At 35.6% G+C, this 20,434-nt stretch overlaps 1 protein-coding gene across 1 annotated transcript in view; it reads left to right on the plus strand.

Moving 5' to 3' along the window:
• Nucleotides 1-9,411: 9,411 nt before the first annotated feature.
• The window catches only part of LOC127844518 (guanylate cyclase 32E-like), a 72,633-nt gene continuing 61,610 nt past the window's right edge, over nt 9,412-20,434 (plus strand). The window contains exons 1-2 of the mRNA XM_052374785.1: nt 9,412-10,039; nt 18,771-18,901. Coding sequence (XP_052230745.1) covers nt 9,623-10,039; nt 18,771-18,901 — 548 coding nt within the window. The 5' untranslated portion in view covers nt 9,412-9,622. The remainder of the gene's footprint in view (nt 10,040-18,770; nt 18,902-20,434) is intronic.

A 20,434-nucleotide genomic window follows, 5' to 3' on the forward strand; every position in this document is an offset into this window, starting at 1 on the left:
TCCGTAAAACGTCCTTTTCGTATAATTTCACGGCTTTTCTGGTTAAGTACCGTACTTTATTGCGTATGCGATTATATTCTTCTTTATCCTTATTCTTTCCTGAATGCTTATATGTATGCCATAGCCGCTCTTTTCTATTGAAAGCACTTTTCAATTTTACTGTGACTGTAAATGCTCTTTTCTTTCTTCTTTTTATATTTCCCTTTATTACGGCCTTTGGTACACATATTTCCACTGCTGCGTATATTTTTGTTTTTAATATATTCCATTGTGTTTCAATATCCTTTAATTATAACACATTTCCCCCATTTGATATTTAATAAGTCTCTCATACTTTCATAATCTTCCGTGTCGTATTTGTATCTAGTTTTTTTCATGATCATTGTCCACGTACGCATTTAAGTCAAAAGTTATTACTGAATGGTCACTCTTGCCTAGCGGCGCGCCTACTTTCATATCCGATACCATTCCTTCTTCGTTTGTCAGTACTAGATCCAACAGTGACGGATTGCTAGTTCCCCTGCCTCTAGTTGGTTCACATGTTGAAAACAGAAGCAGTCCTTTAAAGTTTTGACAAATTCATATTGTTCTTCTCCAGGCCCTCCATTAGTTGAGTAATTTTCCCAGCATATATTGCCATAATTCAAGTCACCGACCGTTAAATAATGAGAACAATGTCTTCCAGATAACAACTTTAGCAGTTCGTTCAATTTAGTATTATTTTTATCACTGGAGCTGGGGATTCTATATATAGAAGTAAATAATAGTTTATCATGTTTATTTATTGAGATTTCCACACACTGGTACTCCGAAAAATTTATATCAAATGACAATGGTGTAAATGTTGGTTTATTGCTATTTTAAGTCAGTATTCCTCTACCACGTTCATTCTTTTCTATATGTATGCCTATCAATTCATATTCTTCCAAATTGTATTCTGATAAACTCCTCTCAAATTTAAAACTTTTTGGTTTTACTTTTTGCAAGGTTATTAGCATTGGTTTTGTGTCCATTTCCTCAATGCGTGTTTTATCTCTGAAATGTTATCTTGAGTAAACGTATCTACACTTGGAACAAGAACAGTGAACTTATTTTCATCATTATTTACAAAACAGATCTTTTAATCCTGATCATTTTTATGCAGCCTCCAGACTGGGTTCTTCCTTGACAGTATTTTGTATTTTCACTTTTATTATCTTTCCGTTTCCTATGGAACCCCGTACTAGGAACCGAAAGTTTCCATTGCGTAATTTCACTTGGCGCTCTTTCGCTTCTTTTCTTAATTCCGAGTCTGTTAGTCTGTCGTTCTTGTTCATATTTCATTGCCAACTGCTTTTATCTCGCTGATGTCATTCGTAATGCGTTCGCCCTTCAGATATCCTTTGTATTCTTGAATATTTAAAATATTTTGTTATTTCTCCTGTTGATTCTATATTCTTTTAACTCCATTTTCTCAGAATCGTTCCCCTTACCTTCAATTTCGGATTGGACAGACTGACATACTTCTTTAATGATTTTATTTTTCATTGATTTCGTATCACTTACTTGATTTTCAACTGCTTGAGATCCTTTGACCTCCTTAATTATGTTCTTCTCCATAACCTCTATCCCATTTTTTATGTCTACCATATCGTGTTCTAGTTTGTTCATGCGACTATTCATCTTTTGTTCAAATGCCGACAAAAAATCCGAACAGCGATCCTCAATAGATTTAGGTTCTCGAATTACATTCAAGTATTTCTGCACACACAGATGGCAGAACCAGGGCATAGAAGGGAAGCCCATAGCATCATATATATATATATATATATATATATATATATATATATATATATATATATATATATATATATATATATATATATATGCTTTAATAGAAACAAGGAGTGCAACTTCATTTGCCGGAAAACTACACCATCTGTACTTTAAGTCATGTAACTCAAAAACTTTTTAACAAATCAATTACACACCGGTTGTTTTCAAAAGCTACTAAACTAATTTATCAGGAACATCAGTACCATTGATCCAGCAGTATTTCGATACCAGCCCTCAGAAGTTGACACATTTCCAAAATCGTGTTTGGTCGGACACAACTGTGTCCACACAGAGTTTTTCCATGTCGATCACTTTAAAGCGTTATCTTTATTTTAATCGTCATTTGATAAAGCCAGTTCATGTATTACGTTTTATTAGTTAGAATGTGCCCTTAAATTTGATGCATTGACAAATGTTATTTGTTATACATGTACATTTTTGTAAAGCGCTTTTGAACGCACAATACTGTATGAAAAGGGCGCTATATAAATGTGGTATTATTATTATTATAATGCTTTGACTACTAGGCCGTGCTCATACATTGAGCAATATATTTTATACTTTATATAAGCAAGTCACGTAGTATCACACAATGTAACGACAACAACAGAACTCTTCAAATATAATATTCAATTGTTTCGCGTTGCAACGCTTTATAATTTGAAGGTTTTTAAATCGTCAAAAGATGCATATAATGAATATTTTAAAGCATGGTTAATGTTCAGTATTACTGTTTTCTCACAAATATGATAACCACAACGTTAATGTGCGAATCTGAAACATGTTTTCAAATTTTGTCAATATACCAAAACGTATAAAAGGTCCTTTTAAATTGAAGCATCACATCATGCCTGCGATTGCAGCAGGGACATATACTCCTTTTTTGTACATGCCCCTGCAGAAAGAACACACTTTGGTAACATTTATTATGAACCGCAGAAACGGGCAAGCTAGCAAGTTTATGGGATTTATTGAATACATTGTTTGGCGGTAGATATGAATATAACCTGATACTTTTAAGAGTTTTTTCTCAAAATAAAACACATTTAAAAAATAAATAGACAATATACTTTAGTCACCTTTTATGCCGGACGAACGAATCCAAAATCACTCGTTGAATCCTTCTTGGTTGTTGCCGCCACAACTTTATCTTACACTTTTGACTGATTTTCTCATGAAACAAGTAATACATAAACATTTCACCGTCGGTGTGTTTATTCATGTAATTTAATATTGATTGTTATCATTGTTTTGTATTCAACTTCAATTCCATGGAAATAAAATCCTAACATTCGCTCAATTATTAAAGTTTTTTTCAAGCAATTATCAACATTTTTATCTCAGGTTGTATCACTTGTTAATGTAAATGAATAGTTATGCAGTAGTCATAGCGGTTCTGCACAATGCTTCTTCAACTTAAGGTACCTATAGTACCCCATAGTTTCCACTATGATTTAATATAACACAAGTATCAAAGATTTAAATTTTGTCAACTAAACATAGGTCTATCTCACGCTTTAATATGATTAACTATGACATTGATACCAATGAAAATACAGAAGTTTCCCATATTCAATTTTGTCTAACATTGAATGAAAATTTAGCATCGCAATAAACACACATTGGTTACAGTGCCCTTAAAAAATAGATTCCAACATATAACGTCTTATAGAACATCTTACTACATTTAACTGTTTGAATAGTTGGAAATGAATATTTTTTTATCTTTCATTTTCAATATGATTAACTAAGACACATTTTTTCATAACTACTGATTGTCCCTTACTTCTGATTTCCTGATTTTGTCCTGCAGGGAAAAGTGTTTCATCTTGTATTTGTTAAACCTTGGTTCCCAGAGTCAGTGGTAATTAACATTATTATCTGGGATGCCTGCATCAGCAACCAGTAACAGAACCAGTAACATCAACCCTATGTGAAGTGTGTTACACAGGAAGGCAAGCTCTCCATGCCGTTACTTACACGAACATAGTTCTTCTCAGAAACCTATGTTATGCTTGAGAAACCATTTCGAACGTGGCCTTAGTATCATAAAAGCAAATTATCTAAGCAAATAACAAGAGGTTTTGAAAAAAAAGATATCTGATGTGTTGATAAGAAATCACTTAAGCCATATACGGAAGGTGCATCCCCTGAGGGCAATGTCTTTCAACCAAACGCAACCATATTACAATTCTCAATGACGATTTACACCCAGTGTGGTGCCAATTTTGACCACAGGGGCATTAATTTAACAACTTGGTAGAGAAACAACTAATGGCAGTTTCCGAGGAGTTGTTCCAAGTTTTCACTTTATTCATTTAAGGAAAACAAGTTACCCAATCTCTAAAGCAATGTTGACCACAGGAGCATGATTTGGAAAAAAAACTCAGTAAAAAAGTAAAAAAACTAACATACGATGTTACATTCCCGAACCTCTGGGCAATACTGTTTTAGAGGAGTTGTTTTAAAGGTTTTCACTATATACATTTAAGGAAAAAAGAATCTCCGATGGTGGGCTGATATGTAGCCCAGATGAATGAATGATTTCGAAAAATGTGGTACGGAACAACCATTTGATTTTAGATTGCAACACGTTTTGCTTTCGGGTTCAGATAGGTTTTCCCTATTTACATATCAGGAAAACAAGTAACATCCAGGACAGTGTTAGTAATGTCAAGAGAGAAATAATTTGAAAACACTCGGAAGAAAACCACCATACAATTTTAAATGTCAATTACCAAACATCTGGACCCTCCAAGTTAAGATATTTATTTTTAAAGATTGCATTTGATACCTATAAGATCAACAAGTTATTTCAACCATGAGAGTAATCGAATGATATGAACAAAGTAGTAGAGGTTAAACATACCACGGTACATTCCAATTACCAAACCTTTGTGCCTTACGGTTTTAAATGAGAATTTTTCCAATTTACTATACACATATAAGGGAACAAAACTTTGTGAAGGACCCCATACAATGTTTCATGCCGCATATTTCTCCTCTGGGTATTGTCGTTTTAAAGAACATTTAAAGTCACTTTGCTAAATAAAAATATGTACATCATGTGCAAGGTTCCCGCTGGCTCGAACACAGTTGTCACAACTTTAAAAAAAGTGTCACCATTATTTTGTTAATTACATTTGCAACAATTCAAGGTGTATTTACACCTTATACTCGCCATTGAAAAGCATAAAATGCAGTTATAAATTGTAGGAACTTTTATTTTTATAAAACAGTGGTCAACATTGTTAAATGCTGTGAAAGGTCAAGCACGTGTATGACAGTATAAACAAGATGTGTTTGTGAAGCACTATGTCCCCCTCCATATAATTGACCTTTGACCTTAAAGGGTGACATTGAACTTGACCTTTCACCACTCAAAATGTGCAGCTCCATGAGATACACATGCATGCCAAATATGAAGTTGCATCTTCAATATTGCAAAAGATATCGCAAATGTTAAAGTTTAACGCAAAAAAACCAACAAACAAACCCACAGACAGGGCAAAAAACAATATGTCCCCCAGTATAGACGTGGGGACATTAAAATACTAGTAACACTTCAATATCTCATTTCTTCAGCAATTGCTTTTGAGATGAAATTATAAATGTACATTTTGCAAAATACTAAACGTATTGCGTGAACAAACAAACTGTTGCGCAAACAGTTGACATCACTTCATAATGACAACAATCATGTTATTGGCATAAGCGATCAAGACAATATCGCAGTGAGTGTGAAAATGGAGTTTTTTAGAATAAAGGCTAAAGATCTGACACGTTAGCAACAGCGGTGGTAGATATGCAAGAAAACTCTTTGCCGATCAAGTAAACACATCACAATACAAAGACCCAGGACATATCACATTGCATTAATTTCGCCAATCCAGAGAAGCTTAGGCCAGTGATCATGATGAGTGAAGAACACTTCAGCATAGCACCACTTCTGTTTTTGGTCTCATTGTTACCCATGTCGTGGTTTGATTGTTATTAAACTATTACCTGAGTGGTCTTATAAAACTGTTTTATCTGGATTTTGAAACCTGGCCTCGTATGTGGTCTTAGATATGATGTTAACATTGAGTGTTTTTAAAAGATGTATTTCGCTAACAGCAGAGTTAAAATGTTTATTTTGTTTAAAATAACATTGGCTTTTCTGTATTTCTTGTTCGTAATTCATGTCACAGACATTTTTAATAGTCTTAAATAGTATTTTCTATATTTAAAAAGAACTTTTCAACACATAAAAGTCAATGCCCAAATATAGTTTTTTTAAGCCGATGTGTTTTGTAAGTGAAGTCGGGACATGTATACGGACAGCTCTTATACTGGGAGAACCACACCAGTAATACAATCTATAGTAAAACACTTACACAAACCACACCAGTAATACAATCTATAGTAAAACACTTACACAAACCACACCAGTAATACAATCTATAGTAAAACACTTACACAAACCACACCAGTAATACAATCTATAGTAAAACACTTACACAAACCACACCAGTAATACAATCTATAGTAGAACACTTACACAAACCACACCAGTAATACAATCTATAGTAAAACACTTACACAAACCACACCAGTAATACAATCTATAGTAAAACACTTACACAAACCACACCAGTAATACAATCTATAGTAAAACTAAAACACTTACACAAACCACACCAGTAATACAATCTATAGTAAAACACTTACACAAACCACACCAGTAATACAATCTATAGTAAAACACTTACACAAACCACACCAGTAATACAATCTATAGTAAAACACTAACACAAACCACACCAGTAATACAATCTAGCGAAGAACACTTACACAAACCACACCAGTAATACAATCTATAGTAAAACACTTACACAAACCACACTAGTAATACAATCTATAGTAAAACACTAACACAAACCACACCAGTAATACAATCTATAGTAAAACACTTACACAAACCACACCAGTACCACAATCTATAGTAGAACACTTACACAAACCACACCAGTAATACAATCTATAGTAAAACACTTACACAAACCACACCAGTAATACAATCTATAGTAAAACACTTACACAAACCACACCAGTAATACAATCTATAGTAAAACACTTACACAAACCACATCAGTAATACAAATTATAGTAAAACACTTACACAAATTTGGCGATTGTAGGTGGCTTAACATTGTATCGTAAGCTACACTAGTAAATACAATGTTCAGTCATAATGACGTCAATTAACGGCCTAACAGTACATACATGACTGTGGCTTAATTACTACAGAAATATCAATTTATTTACAGGTTTTAATCTCTGGCGCAATGCATGGATACGATAGCAATCTTTAACAAAACAATACTTAACAAAATAAAACGACAATAATAATCTGACCTGTTTTATATATTAGTTGAGTTATTTAAAATCTTGGTAGTAGGCACAGGCTATTCAGGGACGAAACTGTTAAATAAACAAACATTTTAAACATATTATTTACACGAATATTGAATGGGCTAATTAAAGATCGACAAATTATATATCTTATTTAAGGTCTTACTGATAAAGTGATATTTATATTCTACGACTTAACGGGTCACCAACGAATATGAACTTATTAAAAGCTACATTGATGGACATAAACCTACAGAATCCGTATGTGATAACATTTCGATTATTATCTATATCAAATGCGCATATTAAAAAGGTTAAATATAATATTTTAAAATGTAAAACCATAAAAAGCACTAAAAAATATTTATTTGGAAACGTTTAGTAAAATATTTACTTTCTTCGATTTAAACACCTGTCCGCGGAATATACTACAGTAATAGTCTTTGAATACTCATTTAGAACACTGTCGGATTTGATCCGCCAGTATTTCCACCTCATAACATATGTTGGATAAGCCCTTACTCAAATAAAACCGCTCAATAAAACTAACAAAGATGTTTTTGACTTGAAAAGTGTTTGACGTCTACCAAAAATATACTGCTAAGCTATTAAATTATGTATCGACTTAAAATTCTGCGAATATTTGACCAGAGAAAAATTACTTAAAGTTTATATTCGATTATAACTCTTATGGTATAACCTATACCTATATATATATATATATTGGTACAGGTTATGCAGGTTAATGCTTTGCGTCGTGTCGTTCGAAGTTAACATGTACAGCCCCCACCGTCTAATCAATGACAACACTTTCCGTCCAAAATGTGTTTTTATTAAGAAGGGCCTTCCTTTAAACGAAGAATATTATACAAGCTGTAAGTGTCATTCTTGATTGCCCGGTGCGGAATGCACAGGCTTAACCGTGACAGTATGATGTAGCTTATATGCATTATGAGATCTAACAAAATTGATAAAATCGCCAGATAATCTACTTCAGCGTCGAAATCTGATTCGATTAGTAAATATGTGCTCCTTTTTGTTTGGTTAATATTTATGTAGAAAATTCATATTTACTACATTTCATTTATGTTTGAATTACTTTTGAGCATATCGTTAACCCATTTATGCCTAGCGTCTAGAAAAAAGGCCTTGGCAAACAGCGTAGACCCAGATGAGACACCGCATGATGCGGCGTCTCATCTGGGTCTGCGCTGTTTGTTTAAAGGAATATCTGTAAGAAATATTCTAAATATAGAAATAAATATACTAGACATCCCTAATTTTGGAAATAAATTTATCCAATTTAGAAGGATGGAAAGTCTACTAGGCATAAATTATTATTATTATTATTATTATACCGGATTTATATAGCGCCCTTTTCATGCAAGAGTGCACGTTCAAAGGCGCTTAAATGGGTTAAGTATTGTTAAAAAATGACCTAATATAGCGACAGGTTTTCGCTTGCTGCGGAAATCCGTTCGCGGCTCGTATTTGTTCAGTATCGGTAAGCGGCTGTCAGCTGGAAGTGAGAGCGACCCACACTTCCCCGCTAACTATAGAGTTAATAACGCGGAAGTCCACTCTAAAAACTGGAAATGTTTGTTTTCAGACTTGAACGAAACTTCAGAGCTTTTACTCTGTTTGACTGAACCTCGCTGATTACCGAAATAGAAATATTCAATACTGTGATTTGTATAATTATGATAGAAAACTGCTTAAGTTAAACACGTCGCTATTGATGAATTTGGAACGCAAACAATATCGAGTTTCACAGTCGAATATGTTTCCTTTCGTAATACGGTCCGTCTATTCTACAAAGAAAGTGTCAATTATTGATATGAAAAATATATTTAAATGCGAGTGTCTTGATTTTTGTTGGATTTTCCGTCGTGGATTTTATTTCAGCTTAATTTTAAATCGAATTCTTTGTCTAACCCGACTGACGAATGTATTATAAACATTTTCGGTTTATGTTTTTAACCTATTTTAAAAGCATATATATCATCCCTATGGTATCTCGATAAGTGTTGGAATTCAGCAGTTGATGAACATTAAGTGTCTGATTTTGTTACACTTACTATTTATAGTAACATACAACTATTATTAGTGAATTTAAAACGTATAACATATTTCAGTATAAATAAAAAAAGAAACGAAAACGAATTTGATAAATGAAATGTTTACATCGATCTATTGAATAATGTAACGGATTCGATGCTTTAGGAAAATAACTTTATTCTATGTTCAAGAATATTTTTATTAAAAATGATACATGAACCCATTTGAGTTCCAACAATCTGTTTGATTTAAGTGACGGTATACCCCAGCGAAAAAAACTACACAACAACAATCATTGAGAGTCATTGTGTTAAAATACTGTCCGTTATGTGAGAGTTAATTTTGCTTACAAAACATGTACCCAAAGTACCGGTACACACATAAGCGACGATTTCAGAAACGGAGATGGGACGCTCTAACATTCTGTTATATAAGTCTGGCTGCCTTCGGCTGGTCGGCGTCGGTGGTGGAGGATTCTCGTATCCCGCTGAAGATCTCTTTCCTAACTTCAGCCGGTGATTCTCAAGATGGATCAAAGACATTCGCCGGCGCGTTCTTCAGTGCCCTGGATTATGTAAACCAGAACACTTCCCTGCTGCACGGATACCGACTTGAATGCCTTTTCAACGATACCGAACTTAGCTCCCTGAATGCAATCAACGCAATGACGTCACACTACAGGAACGAGACTCTCGCGTTCATCGGACCGGACGAGTCTTGTCACTGCGAGTCTACGGTGGCCGCGGCTTGGAACCTGCCTATGATCGGCTACGTAAGTCTTACGCTTGACCTTATTATCCTATGAGACTCGTTCATGGACAACTTGACTTAATATATTTGCGTAAAAGTCATCCCAGATTAGCCAGTACAGTCCAGACTAGCTGATAAAGGACGACACTTTCCACGTGTATGTTTTTTGGTCTAAAACGTCGTCCCTGATTAGCCTGTGTGGAATGAACAAGTTTATCTGGGATGATTCCATACGCGCATACATTAAGCTCAGTTTTCTCAGAACAAGAATCGATATTTACCTTGATGTTTTTGTAAGATGTATATCTTCTTTGACTTAAAATCGCCATTATTGTCGACCTCAGGGTGAAATAATTAATTTCCTGTATTTGTTTAAATCTTATTTTGAAATTAAAGACTACATGCATGTGCGCTAGTTTAACAAAATGTTAGTAAATGTTGAACATGTACCGGTTTTTCCAGAGTGAAGCACATATTTATTGTAGTCAAAGATAATAAATTTCATGGCATGGAAGATAACAGTTTTAGTTAACATAGTTAGGGGAAATATGCGGTGCACACTTTAAAATATTTTGTGCTTATCAACAAACAATACTTTACCGACAACTTGTGTGCAATATTTTACTTAACCTTTTTTAAGGTCGGTTTTATTAAAATGCAAATGTCTTGATAACGTCACACTACTGTTTGTGAAAATTTAATTTTACGCATAAATACAAAATTGACTTATACAAGACACTTATGTTATTTGCATCTATTACCATGTTTAGAGAATAAACTTACAAACGTTGACAATGGCTTGCTCACAATTTTAAACAAAACTTGTCGTTTATTAAAAAAACAACAATGTATTTTCGTTCCGACGAGTCTTAATATAAAGGACCAAATCCGTCAAACTGAAAAGTGTCGTCCATGTCTTGTTTGCGCCGACTTACAAGTAACAGGTTAATCTGGGACGACAGTTTACGAATATGTATACAGTCCCGTTTTCCGGGCCAAGACTCAAATACAGAACCTTAAACACTGATGCATAATGATTGTGCATGAAAACCAACGCTATGTGTATAATATGGGATATTACAATATGTGTTGTCAATTTGTGCTGTCAATTTGTTTTATGAGCGAAACAATCAACACAAACGAACAGTATAGACATCTCTTGCGGGTGTCGTTTCTTAGACACACGGTAGTTAGTATTTTTGATGATAAAATCACACCCTGATAAATACTAATTCAAAATGTTTAAATGTGATTTTTAACTTATTAGTAAATTGATCGAAAGACCATCTGAAAGCACAACCACAAATAACTCGCCAAGTGGCTGAATGGAAATACAAACACTGGTGACAATATAGTCCCATGGCGTCCACCAAGGCCAACAAGTTATTGTAGCAAGATTTTCACTTTCCTGCCCGTTATAGGGTTGTTTCAACGAGAAAAAAAAACAGTTTTTTATTTTACCCATAAATAATATTCTATTTAAAAGCTTAACCCGATTATTTTTTATTGTACATGTAATTCATCGCCTTCATACTTATTTGTAAATTCTTCAGTAGTCATGTTATGGTTAGGAATATGGTTATATAATGGTTATAGGATTACTACAAGATTACTCTAAACATATATGTTAAACTATAATATAGTCTGAAATTAGTTCCAAACTGTGTGAGTCTAAAAAGTAAACCCATTTATGCCTAGCGTCTAGAAAAAAAGTTTTGGCAAACAGCGTAGACCCAGATGAGACGCATCAGGGTCTGCGCTGTTTGCTTTTAGAACGGAATTTCTGTTAGAAATATTCTAAATATAGAAATAAATATACTAGACATCCCTAATTTTGGAAATAAATTGATCCAATTTAGAAGGATGGGAGAGTCCACTGGGCATAAATGGGTTAAGGGAGGAGTTCTGAGGCACACTCTGAGTCAATGCATCATGAAGCCTCTGGCTCGGAAAGGACCTCCTTAACTTTGAAATACACACGCATTCAAACAAAAAGTAGAAAAAGTAGGTCATGGAAATGCTCAAAAAGCACATGTTTGAGATAAAACTGTTTTACTGGTTAATTGACACGGGAACAGGTTGTAGCATTTTATAAATGTGTATATATGCGTTTTGTGTGTACCGTTTAATTTCGTGAATAATTCTTGAATCAATTCTCGAACAGTCTGAAAATTAAAGTATCAAGCTTATGTCGTGGAAATATCGACTACGGCGTAAATTGCATAAGTAAAAAGAAGCACGAAATTCATCAAGAAGCCCGATAATAAGTTAATAAACAAATATGCACGATCCAATGCCATATGTCGTTTGAATCATCTTTCATCGAGATGAAATATGGTGGGTCGTTTTTAAATATCGAGTGTCGCGTCTTACTTTTAATGTCGTGCGTGCTGCTTATTTAATTTAAATTGAATTTGTTGGTGTTATTTGTTGCGTTTGTTTGCCCCCCAAAAATATAGGAATTTCCGCAAAATGATTTGACAGCATGTCAAAGGAAATTGCATGTCAAAACACAAAAAATAGGAAATGCACTTTATTCGCAAGAAATCATGATTCCTAAAACTCTTTGATACATTCCTGTCGTAAGTGCTTATGTGCTTTTGCAGAGAATTCTATGTTGTGAATTGTTTACTCGAATATAATACGCATCAATCCACTTGTACAAAAAAGTCATTTACAAAGCGTTCAAAATGTGCTTAATGCATATGCACAAGTAGTAGTAGTAGCAGTAGTAGTAGTAGTAGTAGTAGTAGTAGCAGTAGTAGTAGTAGAAGTAGTAGTAGTAGTAGTAGTAGTATTAGTAGTAGTAGTAGTAGTAGTAGTAGTAGTAGTAGTAGTAGTAGTAGTAGTAGTAGTAGTAACAGCAGCAACAACAACAACAACAACAACAGTAGTAGTTGTAGTAATAGTAGTACTAATAGTAGTATGTTATGTTATATCAGAGCCTTGCCTGCTTTGACCAGCTATATATATGCGTACAGAATATTTACACATGTTACGCAAAATTTGATTGGCTGCCTAACTCGGGATCTCGAGATAACGAAAATTCTCTCCTCTTTTATAGAAAAAAGAGGAGTGTTTTTTTCTATTTCGAGATCTCGAGATACCGACTTAGCTAACTCGTTGCCACGAGATAGAAAAAAGAGGAGTGAATGTCACCTCTATGCCACCGTAGGAAAGCGATAAATGTGTATCGCCATGACCACTAGTTCATCCTTAACCTTGTATGTCAAAACGATTTTTTTGCATGGTATAACTGATCCACATATTTACACGATATTAAACGGAACCAGCGGATTAATTGTAAATTCTGAATTCGTTTTGCGTTTAAAACGCTTAACAATTGTATCGATTTCAAATGACGATTGTCAATATTCGAAGCTGTAATCTCATAATTAATTAGTTGGTGATATTTAGATCCGTGTTTAAAAGTGTTTTGTATTGTAACAATACATTGGAATTTGTACTTTCCACAATCTATGAACAAGTCCTTGAAGTGATTTGTAAATTGTACATTAAACCAAACTCAGTTTGACATGAAATCAATATAATCCAGAAGATATATCAGATACAACATTAATTTGCCATACATCATGTTATTATTTGATATTTGCTTTGTTTTGTGGCTGACGGTCAATTATGACGCGCCGGTCAATTATTTTTCTTCATTGCCGATCAAAAACATTTCCGAAAGCAAATATCATGGTACAATATCTGCTTTTAAAGAGTCAATACACGAAATTAGTTTGACGTCAGCGACATGATTTTACCGTATAGAACACTAATGTACTACCCTTAAATAGCTAAGACCTGTATTCTTGTTTTAACAATTAACATAATAGTCGCTTTATAGTTGTATGACGAAATACATTATTGGAATATATTATTCAGTAAAACGAGATTGTATTTGTTTAACAGACATCTATTATGCGTTATTTTTTATGTAGTATACGTGTTTTAAAAGCATTTAATGTACTTAACAAAAGTTTGTAAAATGTACCATACCTTTTTAAAGCAGATGTACTCAAAATAAATATTCATGCACTTCAAAACGCTGCTTTATTGTACTTTTTCGTGAGGTCGTTCAAAAAAAGCAGTGTGAAATTTTTATAACAACTCGTTTTGCAATAAGTTTTACCCGTTTTGCCCCAAAAGCATCGCACGTGTATTTAATAATTCAAATCGATTGAAATGTAAAAAGGGAAGATAGACAATATAATTATCATAAAATAGAGATTAAACTGTGAGTTTCGACTTAAAACTAATGTCATATAAGGTGATGAATTTTGAGATTTAGTACGATTTAACGACACAGAATGTGTATTTCAATTGATTTCAATCAATTTCGTACAAAAGTGAAGGGTACCATAGAAATGCAATAATTGATGGAAAATGTGATGAAGTGTTTAACTATTTATGACATTTTTTTTCAATAGATTGGACATTTTGAAAATAATGTCATTATAACATGGATGTGTTGTGGCAATTTATCTGTCAAAATCGTGAATAGAAAGTGAAATTCCATCACAGACAACAGCGTTTTAATTAACTTTAAGATAGCTTTTTTCATGAAGTTAACGGCACATACTGGCATACTGAAACCACACATAATGTATTGTTATCTTAGAAGAACACGCATCATATAAAATATAGTTATATCTTCACAATTTAATTATGACATTTCATGTTTTTACCACATTTACGATTTCCAATTGAAAAGTCACGCTTTTTAATTTCTGAGCGATGTATTTTACATTTTGAGTGAATTCGTATATTTATAATATCCTGAAGACAGTTTTCTGCATTTAAAACATGAAGGATAATTATGGAAAATAACTTAACAATATCAGACCAAAAGTATCTAGACTATCCGCGGGTCTTTTATTGTCCCCTACCGGTGAAACTGGAGGTGACTTTATTATGGTTTCCGCTCTGTGCGTCAGTCAGTCGGTCGGTCAGTCAGTCAGTCAGTCGGTCGGTCGGTCGGTCGGTCGGTCGGTCGGTCGGTCGGTCAGTCGGTCGGTCGGTCGGTCGGTCGGTCGGTCGGTCGGTCGGTCTTTTCCTGTCCTGTCTGTCCATCCCACTTTTCTGGATCCTGCGATAACTTTAAAAGTTCTTCATATTTTTTCATGAAACTTGAAACATGGATGGATGGCAATATGGAGATTATGCTCGTTATTTCATTAGAATTCTGGCTGCTATGGCAACAAATAAAAAATAAAAATACTGAAAATGGTTGAGTTTTACCGGTTGGGGACCATATTGCTTGGCAATCTCTTGTTAAGTATCTACTATCCTTTTTAAACAGAAAAATACATGTGTGTTTATATGCCACATCAACGCATTTACGCTTAGATCTACCTCATGTTAATTACGGGATAAACGAACAAAGTGATCAAATAAAAGCTGCCATATCATTTGATTTTTATTGTTACAATGCATATGCATTTTTGCAATAGATTACTTCATTTAAGTGTTGCACTGTTTGCATGTTAATTATTCGACTGTTAGTTACACAAGTATTTGTTGTTGTTTTTTTTCTTTTTTATATGAACAACAAGTTGCCGTGCATACGTGTTTAGTAATTAAATGATCACCTTGATTCGTGCATAATCTGTGAAGTATGCAACAAATAAAGATTGAATGTATTATAACACTCAATAAAATGACATATTATCGATATACAGTTATCAGATAAAACGACATATTGCTAAGTTTCCCTGTACCAATTCATGTATAAAGTCTTCATGGAATATAAGTGTGTGTGTCCATACAGTTTGTACACTCATCAGGTACAATATCGTGTACTTGAGTCAAGTATCGGATTTGAAACACTTATATTATCTGTAATTTCATATTTAGTGAACAATAACATAATGAAAAGCGTGATTGTAGTAAAATTATGAAAATTATGCACAAACATGCCTTGTGGTATTGGATTTGTGATTAGCGTACACAAAAGGTTTAATTCGTGTACGTGTGTATCTGTTTTGAAATAACTAACAAGGCATACTATGGCAACAATTATGTTTTGCCTGATTGTATGTTCGACAAAATTAATAGCGAATGGATCATTTGATAGTACTAGCTGCTAAAATTGTAAATTCGTTTGGATTAATCAATATAACTCATGTATGGTGAAGTTTTCATCACTGTACCTGCGTGAAGTTGGCACACCGCTCAGTAATCGACATCAGCTCAGCAAATTACGAACGTTGAACTGGCACAGCACCTGGCTCGACATTTCAGATCAGTATTCATTGCTCAGAATTCGCCGTAATACTTATAAAACAAATGCTGATCTAGAATGTCGCGCTGCAGTGCTGAGCTGGCTCAACATTCGCCGCAATGCTTTTGAAACGAATGCTGTTCTTGAATATCGCGCTGGAATGCTGAGCTGGCTCAGCATTCGCCTTTACGCTTTTGAAACGAATGCTGATCTAGATTTTCTTTTTGGAGTGCTGAGCAGGCTCAGCATTCGCCTTAACGCTTTTGAGACGAATGCTGATCTGGAAAGTCGCGCTGGAGTGCTGAGCTGGCTCAGCATTTGCCGCAATGCTTTTGAAACGAATGCTGATCTAGAATATCGCGCTGGAGTGCTGAGCTGGCTCAACATTTGCCGTAATACTTTTAAAACGAATGCTGATCTAGAATGTCGCGCTGGAGTGCTGAGCTGACTCAGCAATCGCCTTAACTCTTTTGAAACGAATGCTGTTCTGGAATGTCGCGCTGGACTGCTGAGCTGCCTCAGCATTCGCCGTAACACTTTTGAAACGCATGCTGGTCTAGATTGTCGCGCTGGGGTGCTGAGCTGGCTCAGCATTTGCCGTATTACTTTAACAACGAATGCTGATCTAGAATGTCGCACTGGAGTGCGGAGCTGGCTCAGCATTCGATGTAATACTTTTAAAAGAATGCTGATCTTGAATGTCGCGCTGGAGTGCTGAACTGGCTCAGCATTCGCCTTAACGCTTTAGAAACGAATGCTGATCGGGAATGTCCAGCTGGGCTATTGAGCTGGCTCAGCATTCAACTTAAAGCCTTTAAAACGAATGCTGCGCTAGAATGTTGCGCTGGATTGCTGAGATGGCTCAGTATTCGCCGTAACACTTTTAAAACGAATGCTGATCTGCAATGTTGTGCTGGAGCGCTGAGCTGGTTATTCATTCGCCTAAACGCTTTTTAGAAACGAATGCTGATCTAGAATGTCGTGCTGGAGTGCTGAGGTGGCTTAGCATTCGCCTTAATTCTTTTGAAAGAATGCTAATACGGAAAGTCGCGCTAGAGTGCTGAGCTGGCTCAGCATTTGCCGCAACGCTTTTGAAACGAATGCTGATTTAAAATGTCGCGCTGAAGTGCTGAGCAGGCTCAGCATTTGCCGTAATACTTTAAAAACGAATGCTGATCTAGAATGTCGCGTTGGAGTGCGGAGCTGGCTCAGCATTCGACGTAATACTTTCTAAACGAATGCTGATTTTGAATGTCGCGCTATAGTGCTGAGCTGGCTCAGCATTTGCCATAATTCTTATAAGACGAATGCTGATCTGGAATGCCGCGTTGGGGTGGTTAGCTGGCTCAGCATTCATCTTACTGCCTTTAACACGAATGCTGATCTGGAATATCGCTCTGGAGTGCTGAGCTGGCTCATCATTCGCCGTAACACTTTTAAAACAAATGCTGATCTGGAATTTCGCGTTGGAGTGCTGAGCTGGCTCAGCATTCGCCTTTACGCTTTTGAAACGAATGCTGATCTAGAATGTCGTGCTGGAGTGCTGAGCAGGCTCAGCATTAGCTGTAATACTTTAAAAACGAATGCTGATCTAGAATGTCGCGCTCGAGTGCTGAGCTGGCTCAGCATTCGCCGTAACACTTTTGAAACGAATGCTGATCGGGAATTTCGCGTTGGAGTGCTGAGCTGGCTCAGCATTCGCCGTAACACTTTTAAAACGAATGCTAATCTGGAATATCGCGCTGGAGTGCTGAGCTGGCTCAGCATTCGCCGTAACACTTTTAAAACAAAAGCTGATCTGGAATATCGCGCTGGAGTGCTGAGATGGCTCAGCATTCGCCGTAACACGTTTAAAACGAATGCTGATCGCTAATAACGCGCTGGAGTTCTGTGCTAGCTCAGCATTCGCCGTAACACTTTTAACATGAATACTGATCTGAAATGTTGAGCCAAGTGCTGTGCCGGATCAGCATTCGTAATTTGCTGAGCTTATGTCGATTACTGAGCGGTGTGCCAACTTCACGAACCTCTGTACGATTTATTTAAAACATTTAGGACGATATAGTATTCCAAGGCATACGAATTCGAACGTATCATTCTTTATCGACGTCATTCGTATTTTAAGCAACCAAAATGCGAAAAGGTTCCTGGCTTTAAAATTTTGTACGAATGTAACTGCTGAAATTTCCGGACAAAACGTGTTTGTTTTTATTTATAAATATTAGGTCCACATGAGGCAATATAATGGCTTCTTTATTCTTATGGCATCTTTTAATTACATAAGTACGTGTGCGATCATTTAAATATAACGACCACGCTACATTCTGTAAATTAAGGCATGGTTTTACAAATATGATAAATTTGATTAAAGCCACTGTGTTTTGTGTATTTTCCATATGTGTCTATACTTGATAAAGATCATGGTTATAAAAAACATGCTTCCTAAACTTAAGACCCAGTTTACGGTGTCATTATTTATCTTATAGGTCATGTTTAAAGAAAATAGAATGTGTCATGCTTTCAGAAATGCCACGACTCCAGGAGTTGGGATGAGGAATACGAACAGACTCGGCGGACATTCGCTTCAACCCAGCCCTCCACAGCCAAGGTGTCTAAGTCCATACTCGCCATACTACAGTACTACCAATGGAATAGGTAGGCACGTTATCACGAGATATTACGTTATCCCGGCCAATATGCCCAAGTCATACTCGCCATACTGCAGCACTACCAATGGAGCAGGTAGGCACGTTATCACAAGATACTAGTATTACGTTACACCGGCCATTATGTCCAAGTCCCTTCTCGCCATACTGCAGTACTACAAATGGAGCAGGTAGGCACTTTATCACGAGATATTACGTTATCCCGGCCAAGGTGTCCAAGTCCCTACTCGCCATACTACGGTACTACCAATGAAGCAGGTAGGCATATTATCACGAGATATTTCGCTATCCCGGCCAATATGCCCTAGTCCATACTCGCCATACTACGGTACTACCAATTGAGCAGGTAGGCACGTTATCACGAGATATTTCGCTATCCGGCCAAGGTGTCCAAGTCCATACTCGCCATAATACGGTACTACCAATGGAGCAGGTAGGCACGTTATCATGAGATATTACGCTATCCCGGCCAAGGTGCCCAAGTCCATACTCGCAATACTACAGTACTAACAATGGAGCAGGTAGGCACGTTATCACAAGAGATTACGCTATCCCGGCCAATATGCCCAAGTCCATACTCACCATTTTAAAGTAATACCAATGGGGCAGTTAGGCACGCTATCACAAGATAATCCCGACCAAGGTGCCCAATTCCATAATCGCCATACTACAGTACTATCAATAGAACAGGTAGACGAGCTATTACGGATTAGATAGGTACGCTATCACGTGAAAACACGCTATTAACGGCAAGTTGCCCAAGTTCATAATTGCCAAAATGAATTGTTACCAATAGAATAGGTAAGTGCAAGTATGTACATGCAATCATGTAGTTTTACCCATTCCAAATGTAGGCTTTTTAAGGTTTTCCTTATACATGTTTAAAGATTGTTGCTATACGGTGAGCTAAAATTGTCATATATCAAAACTGTCTGAGAAGTTTGAAATATAGCTGTATTGTTTATACATTATTCTTCATTCATACCCAATAAGACGCTTATTCACGTATACAACATAACATTGAAAATGAGTTGCGGCTTCTAAATAAAGCAAGATTGGTTATACGTTATTAATCATTGTTTAACAATTATACACTCATACACGTATACGTAAATTAAGTTACGAGTGAGTAAACCACCGATTACTTACATAAATCAGAATATAATGATAGAATTGATATTTACGAAGGATTATCAATTTATTTGATTTTTATACGTTTTTTGCTAATACGAAAGGTTAGTAATTTTCTTTTCTATCGCGTGTTTTGACGTGTGTCTAAATTAAAAACAGTCGGCAACTTCCCTCAAATCACGTCGCTTGCAGTGATAATAATTACGATCTCCTTCAGCTTGACTTCTACGAGGTATATATATATATATATTGAACTCTCTACAACAGTGCCTAAGAAAACAGTAAATAAATAAGAAGTCGGTTATTGAAAGAATTCAATGTCAACCCGTCACACCGTAGAGCATCCCAGTTTTGTATAAAACTACAGAGACATATACCCGTATGTTACAAC

This window comes from Dreissena polymorpha, chromosome 1 (genome assembly GCF_020536995.1).
Source record: "Dreissena polymorpha isolate Duluth1 chromosome 1, UMN_Dpol_1.0, whole genome shotgun sequence".
Lineage (NCBI taxonomy): Eukaryota > Metazoa > Mollusca > Bivalvia > Myida > Dreissenidae > Dreissena > Dreissena polymorpha.